This window comes from Schistocerca americana, chromosome 2, assembly GCF_021461395.2.
Source record: "Schistocerca americana isolate TAMUIC-IGC-003095 chromosome 2, iqSchAmer2.1, whole genome shotgun sequence".
In the NCBI taxonomy this organism is placed as follows: Eukaryota; Metazoa; Arthropoda; class Insecta; order Orthoptera; family Acrididae; genus Schistocerca; species Schistocerca americana.
Window position 1 is genome coordinate 557,056,053 of NC_060120.1, and position 13,093 is coordinate 557,069,145.

General features: G+C 39.2%; 1 protein-coding gene across 1 annotated transcript in view; it reads left to right on the forward strand.

Moving 5' to 3' along the window:
- LOC124595721 (E3 SUMO-protein ligase RanBP2) overlaps positions 1-13,093 on the forward strand; it is a 294,537-nt gene that overhangs the window by 98,664 nt on the left and 182,780 nt on the right. The window contains exon 8 of the mRNA XM_047134587.1: positions 7,323-7,420. Coding sequence (XP_046990543.1) covers positions 7,323-7,420 — 98 coding nt within the window. The remainder of the gene's footprint in view (positions 1-7,322; positions 7,421-13,093) is intronic.

Here is a 13,093-nt window from a genome sequence, read left to right on the forward strand (position 1 = left end):
TGTAGTGATGGAACATTTGCGCTTTCCAATATGTAAGTAGAGGTTTATCGTCAAGCGAGTAGTTGTAAAGGATTGCCAAAAATGGAGCTATTTCATTAGCATGTTCTGAAAGGAACATACTTGATATACAATCTGGATTACAAGAATTCCCTTTGGGTGGCTTAATTTGCTACGCTATGCAGAGGGTATCTACTTCAGTTAAACATGTTGGCAGCTGTAATCAATTTGAACTCTAGAATATTTATTGCATCTTCCGCAAAAGAATTTCGGAAATTAGTGTTTCGTAACTCTGCTTCAGTGTTGCTGTCATCACTAACATTACCAATGCAGTCATATCATTGAATATGTTCATAAGCTTAAATAAGGCAGAACACCAATAAACAAAAGTTATTCAAAAACAAACTAAAAAGGATAATCATTGATCACAGTTCATATAAAATAGTTCAGTTTGTAGACTTATTAAAACTTGTGTGTCACATGTCCTCCTAACAACTGGATCAATGTCAACCAAACTTGCATCACTTGTTGTCTGAAATGAACACTGTGGAGGTAAGAACCACCTACACCACATTGGAGTGGTAGGTTTGGCATTGAAATAGGGAATGTCGGGGTTGGACTGAGACGGGGGAGAGGGAGATGTATAGAGAAAAGTGGGTATGAAGAGATGCACCGAAAGAGAAGACGGATGAAGAGATTGACAGAGAGGGAGATGGAATTGCAGGGGTTGGAGGGGGAGTGAGGTGTACAATGCAGGTGAAGAGGGTGCGGTGAGGCGAGTGTAAGTGGAAGGGGTGTGGGGAGCAGGCGGAAGATAGAGGAGGAGAAGCAGAGGGGGAAAGGCACATCAGGGAAGAGATTTAAATTTTTCGAGAGTGTTTTGGTGAAATCACAGCTAACATCTACCACCATGGGTTTAACAAAGATGGAACACTTTTAAAGTATTAAGTGCAATTTGTCTGTTAATTGTTCTGTTTAGTGAGTCAACTGGGTTGTAAGAATTGAGCACTGCAGCGAGCCAGTAACATTGTCAGTGTGGTTTGGGACGAAAGATCAAGCCCCATGACTGAATATCACAGATAAATTTAGCATCCTCTCTGGAGTCATATGGTTTAAAACAGCAGAGATTCATCATATGTGACATATGCGTATGTGGGTGCCTGTACTGGTAAAAACCTAGTGTGTGATTAACAAGAAAGTGGTTTTATCAATAGAAGAGAATGATCCTTTGACAAGTTGTCCCCATTTTATATTAAAATCCTCTAAATGTTGGACAACAGAAGCCTCTGGTGTAATAAAACCTCAGTGTGTCTGCAGGTACTTTTTACATGATGGGTGATTGTCTCAAGTGGTTTAAAGATTACTTTACAGAAGCTCTCCTGCGAACCTTGCAGAACTAGCACTCCTGAAAGTAAGGATATTGCGCAGACATGGCTTAGCCACAGCCTGGGGATGTTTCCAGAATTCTGGAAACATTTCCCAGGCTGTGGCTAAGGCATGTCTGCACAATATCCCTTCTTACCAGAATTCTGGAAACATCCCCCAGGCTGTGGCTAAGCCATGTCTGCGCAATATCCTTTCTTTCAGGAGTGCTTCTGTTAAGTTTGTAAGGTAGGAGGTGAGGTGCTGGCGGAAGTAAAGCTGTGAGGACGGGGCGTGAGTCGTGCTTGGGTAGCTCAGTTGGTAGAGCACTTGCTCGTGAAAGGCAAAGGTCCCAAGTTAGTCTCGGTCCAGCACATCTTTTGCCCGTTCAGCAAACTGGCACACCAAATTTGAACAAAATTTGAGATCGTAGAGTGGGAAATGCTAGAGCAGTTATCATAGAATCGTTCTTACAGAATAAACTGGATGAATGGCATTGTTGCAGAAAAGAATGACTCTGTAGTAGAGCTGCTCAGCTGAGCAGGGTGACTGGCGAGAAAGTTATTGTGCTCCCTCAAGATCTCTCTGGTACTAGACCTCCTGTAGTAGGCCACCTGGAGCAAATGGAGCCATTGGTGATTTGACTGGAACAGGAACTGCCAGCAGATGCAAGCGTTCTGGCTAGTGCACTCAAAATGGATATCACTAGCTTTAAAAAAAAAGGAGGGGAGGGGGGGAGCTCGAAGAGATTGTGCTCATTTGATCAAGAGTGTGAATGAACTTAAACTCTGTGTTGTAGTACACTTTACATGTCAGGTGCAACAGTATTTTCTCTGACAATGCTATTGTTTGTAATTGTGAAAACATATTATGTTCATGTAAAGGCAAGTAGTGTGGTTCACATTCAGTGGGTAACTGACAGACCACAATCTGTGATCCCTCCTGGTTTTTTCTGTCACTTATTGCTTATTTTGGAACTATTTGTCAATGTGAACAGTGCATGCTGAACAAGGGAGTTCTTGTTACCTGTTGATCAGGATCAACAGGTAGGCATTATCCCCCAGACCTAGTCCGCAGACTGATCTCCCATGCCGTTTCTCCTCGCACCCCAAATCCTCCCACCAGCTCAAAGAACTGGCCACAAAAGGGTGCCCCCTCGTCAGCCAATACCGCCACGAACTGAAACAACCAAACTACATTCTTTGCCAGGGCTTCAATTACCAATATCATCATGCTCTGAAATAAGGGACATACTATCAGAGATCCTTCAGACCCCTCTTAAAGTGGTGTTCCGTTGCCTGCCCGACATCCACAACATCCTAGTCCAGGCCTGTGCCACTCCCAATACCAACCCCTTGCCACAAGGATCATATCCCTGTGTACGACTGATGTGAAAGACCTGCTCGATCCACCCAGCTAGCACTTCCTATTCCATCGGTTTATCAGGGTCTGGGCCACGTGTGAAAGCAGCCATATCATTTACCAGCTCTGCTGCAACCATTGCACAGCTTTTTATATTGTTATGACTACCAAACAGCTGTCCACCAGGAGGAATGGCCACTGCCGAACTGTGGCCAAGGGCAAACTTGACCACCAGATGGCACAATATGCAGCTGAGCCTAAAATGCTTGATTTCGGTGGCTTCGTCACTGCCCGAGCCATCTGGATTCTCCCTTCCACCACCAGCTTTTCTGAATTGCACAGATGGGAGTTATCCTTAAAATGCGTTCTCTGTTTCTGTTAATTATCCTGGCCTGAGCCTACAGTAACATATTGTCCCCACACCTCCACCCAACAGTTTCCACCCCCTCTTTCCTGTCATCTACTCCATAATCTTGTCTCCCAGCCACTTTGTTTGCTGCCCTTGGGCAACATACCCGCCAATTTTTCCCCACTCCTCTCCTTTTCGATCCTTTTCCCCCACCTCCCTGCCCTCCCAACCTCCTGACGCTTCACCTGTTGGCATTCTAGTCACTACACAATCCGCGAGGTGGTGTTCCTCCAATCCCCCCCAACCGTACACTACTGTCCCTTCCCCTTCACCGAGCAAGGTGTTGTTAGTACACTGGACTCGTATTTAGGAGGATGACGGTTCAAACCCGCGTCCGGCCATCATGATTTAGGCTTTTCATGATTTCCCTAAATGGCTTCAGGCAGGTGCCTGGAGGGTTCCTTTGAAAAAGCATGGCCAACTTCCTTCCCTAATCCAATGGGACTGCTGACCCCACTGGTGGGTCCCCTCTCCCAAATCAAGCAACCTTCCCCTTCCCCACACTCTCCAGATTACTGCTCCCACCCCATGTGGTCGATTAACATGTGAAGATTTTCCTCCTTTATGCAGACAAGTTGAATAAATACAGATAACTACAAAAAGAAAGGTGTAAAAAAAATAACTCTCCATAAGTGAAACTTCATAGCTACATTTTTTGTTGTTATTAATAATTATTTGAAGTTATTTTTTCAAAATGAATGAACTGATCTTATTGTTAAGTTATGTTGTAAAGTGATGTTCAACAATTCTACAACCTTTTTGAAACAAAGATGTGTGTGTTTAGAAAGCAAAAAGTATAAATTCATTACATACATGGACATACTGTGTGAAAAGTAAGGTTGCTGCTAAATTTTTGCTCTAATTTTGTTTATAAACAACATATTCTTTTTGTAGCAACAAGATAGAAAAGTAAGAGACTTTCAGTTACAGCTTGCACAGGATACAATGCCAGATAGGCAGTGACAAGTTTTCGTCCAAAGCACTGAATTAGTTCGTTTGTTTGGAAGGAGAGGCTGATAAGTGTTTCTCACCTTTGGGCTGGTCAGTGATTAACAGAGTTTGAGGCACGCACCCTGCAATCTTTCTCAAATGACTCTAAAGAAATTCTTCAATAAAAAAGTTTAATTTTTGCTACACTTACAGCTCTCTATGTCAACTTCATGATGTGACCATCATCTCGTTAAGCGTCATAGTTATTGTGATATTTACGTGAAAGTATGATATTGTGCGAGATTCGGAAAAGTGTGCAATGAAAACTAGAGGTAGCCTTGATTTTGCATTGGGTGCATATTACATAATATATTGTTGCATATGAAATTTAGCCAACATAGTGAATTTTTCTTTAGGCTTGGGTGGAGGTCTCTATTTGCCACCAATCTTGAGAAAATTGATCTTGTGTAGCGCACTCATTTGTGATCACACCACGCCGGCAATAAAACCGGAGTAAAATATCCACAACATTCCTCATATTTCATAACCAGTATCAGATATTGAAATGAGATTTTGGAAAATGATAGCACACAAAAAGGAGAGTATTTTACCATATCATTATTATGTAAAACTTCATTGTCTACTGTGTTATTCCAATAACTACAGACCTTTTCGCTGAAAGAATGTAATTTTGAAGGGCCACGGATAGCTGGTGAAATGAGAAATGCTATGGATTTTGGAGCAAAATACGTGAAGACATTAAACTTTCTTGGAAACCAAGAATGTGCAAAGCTACTGACTTTACTTTTCCTCAGTTCCTCGCGCAGTAAACTGAACAAAACACTGTTTCAGCGATCTATAGCAATTTTGTCTGCACAACATGTTAGTGAGGTGAGACAGTGTAAACTCACTGTGTTTTGGCAAAGAAGCAAATTTTGACATGACAACCAGAGAAATGTGTAGGTTTTACTCAAAATTCGACATTCGTGATGCTTCTGTGAAAGTTGCAAATGGTTAACTACATTTCTGTGGAAGTTGCAAATGGTTAACAAGCCAGGCAAAAATAAATCTCTGCATTTTCAACAGAATACTTTTTAAATGCTAATGAAAGAAGAGGTGACAGTAGATTATTTTGAGTGGTCACCATGCATGTGGGCATGAAGGAACCCCGCTTTATATTTAAAAAAAATGTTAACATAGACTTCCCCTCCAGCACTCTGCATTTCCCTTATAGTGCTTTGAGTGGTCCCCCACCACTGTTGCTCTCCCCATGCTTCCCCAGCCAACTGTGCCTCTAGCGGCCATGGCATTTTGTGTGTGATATAAACTACTGTGAAGTGAAAACATGACGACAGTCAGTGTGTACCTCCCAAGAAAAGTTGGGACATACTGGGGTTTGATCACTTAACAAAAAGTCCAGAGTTCATTCTCCCTCTCTTTTTTTTCTTTTTCAGAAACTAAAATCCCGCCTTTACCTGAACAATATGACAACAAACCTTTGAAAAAATAAAACCTCATTTATATCAGTTTCAGTACTGGCAGTTAATGGTTCGGCCACTAGAGAGCATCCAGTCTTACATTTGTAGTCTGGCTGTTGTATTTTGCTTGAGATGGTTGCCACTAGATACTGTCTTCACTGTCTGCAGCTTTAGATACTTCAGAACAAAATGCTTGTTTTCAGCCTCTGTCCTTTATTGTATAAGTAGAGCGTCTGAAAAAGGATTATTACTTCATAGGAGAAAGTTCATCAGATGACTGTTTGACATGTGCTCGCCAGTTGTATAAGACAAATCTGTCTATTGTGCTCCAGCAAGTGCCACCACTATTTCCATTCACAGAAAGAGTGTAATTCATCTAGTGAACAACTGTGCTGATAATGTTGTGTTACGTGGATCAGGTCACTGATGATGACCCAGTAAACATCGTTGTCACAGAGGCAAACAAGTATATTTAAAGTCAACATATTTCCCATTGGAAAGAGACTACCAGTGTCGAAATGTGTTTCACTGTTATCTGCTACAAAGTCTTGTGATGAAACCAAACTATCAAATGTAATGGACAAAACATCAATGCTCATTACACTGATATTTCAACAGGTGTTGGGTTTCTTGATTTATGGTTCTCAAAAAGGGCCTCCATTTTTTGGACAATTCGGTGTACAATCCTGTGAAGCACCCACCTTCAAAGCCAAATAAAATTTCGTTTGTGCATTAACATCTCAACAACATATTCAAAAGTTTGTGCACACCAGGTAGAGATGTAATAATCAATGAAAGTTCAGTATTATATGCAGGGAGACAGGGTGGTTAGTATATCTACCAATGAAAAGGGCAAGGTTTGGCATTAAGACATTCATGTTATGGAAGTCCCAAACTGGGTGTGTGGGGTCTCTCATTATCTATACAGGAAAAAGAACGAAATTCGACGAACTATGTTATGATATGCCACAGTCACCTTAAATTGTAAGGATGCTGATAGAACCACTTCCGAATAAAGGCTGTTGCCTTACCATTGATAATCCTTGCATATCTCCTCAACTTGATGATTTACTTGCTGCTCAGAGAACTGATATGTATGGAGCTGTGCAGCCATCAGGAAGAAACATGCCTCCATCATTTCCTCATAAAAACTAAAGAAGGGGAAATCATTGCTTTTCAGAGGGGAGGAGTGACAGCATTCACTGGAAGGACAAAAGAGATGTTTCTATTTTGACAACAGTTCACAATGCTGAAATGAAAGCTGTAGAGAAATGACACAATGAAGTATTGAAACCAGTGGCTGCTGTGGCATACAATGACACAAAGGACGGAGTAGGCAAGGTAGATCAGCACGTGGCTAACAACTCAGTGACTCGTGAAAGAGGGAGGAGGTTTTTCCATCTCACAGGAGTTGCTTTGTTGGATTGTATACGCCCTGTTAAAAAAAGAGGTGGTAAAAACAAATCCTTTAGGGTTCTGTCTTCAAAAGTAGCAGGTCATCCGTGTTAAAGCACCAGTCGCAGGCATCTGATTGACCAGTCTTCAAATATTTGTAACTCCTTATTTTGAGGTTTAAGAGCTATCTTTGTATGTTCATATGTAATGTCAGTCATTAAATGATGATCCTCATTCAGCAAAGATAATGTTTTTTTGGAACATAGTTCGGTAAAAAATCATTGTTAAGGGGTTAAACGATGAATAATTTTCTGTCTGTTCCATCAATATAGTAACTGATTTACAATTTTGAGTAAAGCATTTATCTGATCCTGTTAATTTTATTTCAGGACATGTTCTCCTGGCTATGCTTCATGAACGTCGTTCTCAGTTCTTGGACAGAATAACACAGTATTGCTCTGGAAATTGGCGTGAAAGGGTTTTTCAGGTCAGTTACTAAAATGTTTCTTTTTAGCACTAATGGCTTATTTCAAAATATTCATCCAGTAAACAGAAATCTCCACTTTAATTGTTAGACAAATATTAATCAGATAGGAAAAATGCTTGCAATTTTCATAAAGTTCACACGCCTCAGACTAAAAAATTTCTAAAAAGTCTTAGCAGAATAAAAACTGTAGGACAATAGGAGTGTTTCTCATCCAGCATTTTGTAATGCAGTTAATTACATTAGTTCACATAGTAACTATCAGGAAATTATTAGTTTTATTTGCCAGTCTTTACTTGAAATACATGCATTGACTTCCTTAATCAGATGTGTGAAACTTTATGTACATATTAACAACATGTCTGTCTAAAAAGTAGGCTGTAGTCATGTCTTTTGTCACAAGTTTTTATTGTAGAAATATTTACAACTGAAATCAAAATTCAGGCTAATTTTTAATACTTAATCAGTATGTATGTTTCTTCCTGTTGATAGTGCATTAGTGTCTGCTGTCTTAGTTTCCTCCAAATAGTATCCTGAAACATCCCAAAAGACTTAACTCTGGCTCAGATAAATTTTGTGCTTAAACATGTCAGAAAATTTAATTATTAGGAAATTCAATTTATATTTGATCTGTGCCTCACCTTTGTTGTTCCTAATTCCAGTTATATAATCTTTTTGGTTTACTTGTGCATAATTTTCACTCTCCCTTTTCATTTTTTTAGTTGTTATTCTGGCCTCTTTAGTTCTCACAAGGACTGACTTAGGCCACTGTCAAGAAATCAGTTGCCATCAGAGTGTCTCATATTGAAATCTGAATAAATTGCAAGTCACTCTAGAACTTCATACCTGCTACTTGCTCCACTATTAAAACAAATTGCACCGTGCAACACACGTAATATCCTAGTTTTGAATCCAATAAGAACTATTTTTGGCAGGTTTTCCCATATCGAATGTTCGAAACATTCACTCTTACTTTGTCATCCCATGTAAGCACCATGATAATAGTTTACTGTTATTAAAGTCCCTGGAGATGGGCTTAATTGCTTCTGAAACTGCAAATCCCAGGGATTGATGATGAACACAAACTGCACCAGTTTCATGTGCTTTCCTGTATCCAGACTGAGTTTACATAATCATCACAAAACCCATGCTGTGGAGTGTCATCTGTAGAAGCTCTACAGAAGAGGGTAGCCCAAACTGTTTCTCATCGCCTTTATATCACCTCGATTCCTTCTTATGGCTAAATCATAATGCTGCAGCAAATAGAAAAGTTTCTAAGCAAATAATAATTGAAATCCAAAGATATACAACGGAATACTTATGAGCACTGACGAGAGTATCTTCGAGCAGAGCTGCCAACTCAAAAAACAGTTGTACACCATATCTGTCTCCAATGAGACTTTAAGGAAGACATAGGACGTGTGAAAGTAGCCGAAAAATGGGAGTAGCCACACATTGAGGGATCCTAAAGTAGGTTTCCAAACAACTGCCCAGTGTCCAGTTCTTTTAACTATTAATTTTTTTGGAACCCTTCAAGCTTCGATTTAAGAACAAAAACAAGAAAATTGGTTTTTTGAAGTGGACGTAAAAGCATGTGAACTCGTGTGTACTGTTACTGATCTGTTTTTTCAGTTTTGTAACTGCTTTTCTTGGCTTCACTTTTCCTGCAATCATTTGGTTTTGTGACAATTTTCTTAAATGATAAACACAACACTGTAATAGTTAACTTGAAATATTGTTACGAATATTGTCACCAGAAACATTACCAAATTTAAACAGATGCAAAATCTCAAAGATTGGCGATCTTTTACAGAAGTTCGAAATTTAGTGCCAACTTCATGCGAGATGCTTAAATAGTTTCCACAATGAAACTTTATCTCGAAACCTGGCAGAAAATCCAGAGAGATTCTGGTTGTATGTGAGGTATGCTAGCAGCAAGACACAGTCAAAGCCTTCTCTGCGAGATGGCAATTGAGATACTATTGAAGACAGTGTTGCCAAAGCAGAGTTACTTAACACACCTTTCTGAAATGCCTTCACAGAAGAAGACAAAGTAAATATTCCAGAATTTGAATCAAGGACATCTGACAACATTAGTAACACTGGGGTAGATATTCTCGGAGTAGTGAAGCAACTTAAATCACTTAATAAATGCAAGTCTTCTGGTCCAGACTGTGTACCGATTAGGTTCTTTTCAGAGGATGCTGATGCAATAGCTCTATACTTAACAATCGTATACACTCACACTCATAAATTAAGGATAATGCTGATACATGGTGAAACAACACTCTGGTGTGCGGTTTGCGAGTTTAAATCACCTCGGGGTATGACTATGCGGTCATCACACAGTGGCGCTGGCAGCAGTCCACATATGCAGAGGTGTGTTGGTGCATGTCAGAGTACGGTGCAAGGAGTAAGTGTGCAGACGTTTCCAGACGTGCTAATGGTACTGTGTGTTGAAAATGACTCAAAGAACACACATTCATGACATTATGAGGGATAGAATACTAGGGCGACTGGAGGCTGGTCAAACGCAGCAGGTCGTAGCATGGGCCCTGCGTGTGCCACAAAGTGTGATCTCAGGATTATGATAACAATTCCAGCAGACAGGAAACATGTCCAGGCATTGCAATACGAGACATCTGCAGTGTAAAACACCACAGGAACACTGATATCTCACCATCAGTGCCCGCAGATGGCGACGGAGTACTGCAGTTAGACTTGCTCAAGACCTTACCGCAGCCACTGGAATAGTTACAAGGAAAATAGTGCAGCCATTGTCATAACGCAGAAACGGAATGATTTATCTGTTGTCCAGAAGGTCATGATCCTTGTATTTTGGGCCAAGGGTGGAAGTATTTCTTAAATGGTTGAGTTTGTAATTTGTTTGGGCACTACTGTGGTTAAAATATACAGTGGCAAAATGGCACTACCGAAACCTGTGCGAGGCAACTGCGGTGCACCACGAACCATAGATGACAGAGGTGAATGATGGCTTTAGTGACGTGTATTGCTGAATAGACATGCAAAAAAGAAATTTTACAGTTCAAACAATTGGCGAAGTAACAAGGTTGTCCAGTGAAATCAGACATACGTGGAATCTGAAAAATTCGAGCTACAAAACTGTGTTATTAGATTTTAGAAACTGTTATTTAAGATTGGAATGTTTTGAAGCACAAGAACATTGATTATAGATAATTTTTGAAATAGAACATTTTTCAGAAAAGTTAAATGTTTACAGAAAAGAGTGAAGGGTTTCAGATGAACTGTATAAATTTATAAGCAGCAATTGCTCATTCAGAATTTCAACTCCCATGTGCCCTTACCTGACTTCAGTTATGAGAATATAAAAATTATTTCCTGGTAAACTATTTAGACTATTATCATCAGTAATTGGGAAATTACATCATGAATTTATTAATTTCTGCTCAAATAGTAATGTAGCTATTTTTTTGTTCTTGTTGTATGCATGCTATTATTAAAACAAAATCAGATTATGAAAGTAACCATAGTGAAAGGGAGCAGAATCAGAAGAGAGAAAATAATAGTAAGCAAAACAGCATGCCTGTTCAGCTGTGATGTTGACCATCATGAAAAGAACAAGAACAAGTAGAATGGGTCCATCGTGCTCTCACACATTACCAAACCACATGGGCTATCTGTTTCACTTCCCATGGTCTCAATTACTTCATGATTCCTTGTCCATTCTGCTTGTTAACTCACAACAGCATTTTCAGCATTTCTTTTCCTTTTTTTATTCTTACTTGTAATTCGCCATATTCTTGCACTTCAAATACCATATATGTTGGTCTCATATATTACTCTCTTGGTATTCTTACAAGGGGAGGCTGCGATGTTGAGATCACAGATTTACTTCAGACTTTGTACTCCTTTATAGTTTAATCCACGAATGATGACAGTTAGCACAGCTCGAGACACACATGGGAATTGCATTGTTGCTAGCCCAAAGCGACAACTGCGGTAAGTGCATACACATGCTCTGTGCTTCAAGAAAGCGTGTATACCGCATATTATGTGTCTCATTTGATTTTGCAGAATTTGTCACCACCACAATCAGCTGTAACAACTCGCAGCAAATTTAATAAAAATTCGCTAAATAACTCACTACGATCACATTAAATTTTGCACTGGCTAAGACATTCACAGGAGAGCACGGAACCACTACAGAATGCTTATTGGCTGTTGGAGAATGTGTGACGTATATACATGGGGTGTGCCCAAACTTGGCCACCGTCATCGGTGACTTCAACTATAGTAGGCCATTAAAACAACATAGTGTGCAAGTAGTAAGGTGCAATACTCGGGCAGTTCTGAGAAAATCGCAGGAGAAGTTTTACGCATCTATTATGTAACTGATTTATCTGTGTGTAGGAACCAGATGCAAGAGTTCATGGTGGTGAAGTGATTATTGTTCGAACTATGTAAGACAAATGTGCATGAGGTGACAGTTCTACTCATGCTCAAACTTAATTTTTAATCTACATTTTTTTCGTCACAGATCATATTATTTAATTTGTATGACATTTAAGAGATAATAAATGTTTTAAAAAACCACGTGTATTTGCATGAAGTTATAATGAATTTGATGTCATTTGACTATAGTTTTAATTAAATTTAATTATTAGAACAAACATATTTATAACTATTAACAAGTAAATGAAGAAACGCACAGAGTATTCCTGAAAATGTGTGCCTGTTGTGATTTGCAAAATCCCTTATACAGTAATACTTGCTCAAAACAGAACTGCTTGGGACTTAAAATAGTTTTCCAAATTGGACAAGTTTCCGGATTACACAAAAGCCACTGGACTATGTAAAATTTGTCAAGTAACATGCACAAAAGCACAGTAATTTTTTATTTTTTATTTATGCGTATACTGTGTTTACGTACCTTCACTTCAGCACAGTACATGTTCATTTACTGTATATTGGACATTAAAACACTGGACTATTACACTAATTGATAAATAACATGGCATTTCTATATTTTTACTTGAACTTCAAAGTTATTTATTATTGTATGTACATACATATTAGTCCCGTGTTTATTTGCTTTACATTAAACTTTTTTGCCACATTTCGAGGAGGGAAACTTGTTTTAATTTCCTGTTCAAAATTACTTGGTCTAGGCAATTTTTTGCACCATACAATAGTTCCAACAAGTTGGGACAATTTGTGTGTGCTGCAAATTGCATAACATTGTTCATGCCTGCAAAGGCTTTATCAGGCATAATCATTTTTCTAGGGATGTCATTTTGCTCTTCTTCTTCCTTTGTTTCTTCTTCTTCTTCATTCTCTGTGTTGTGGATATCTATTAAATCTGTTGCTGAAGTGAAAGTGCAATGAGTTGAAGAAAGTTATCACCTCGAATGTAATCATCTGCACTACCTGAAATGTTTAGAATTTTAATTAATTCAGCAATTGCTACTGCATTTTCTTGAACTTCAATGACCATAGAAGCATCTTGTTCTTGACCCCCCCCCCCCTCCCCCAACCCCGCTTTGTTGAAGCACTTGGTTACAGTTTCAGGTTTTATTTCCTTTATGGCCAAGCCAGTCTAATTTACTGCATCCAGGACAGAAACGGACTGTGCAAGAGCAAATGCACTTTTGGCTTCAACACTTGCTAATTAGTGTGTGCATCAGTAATCACCTA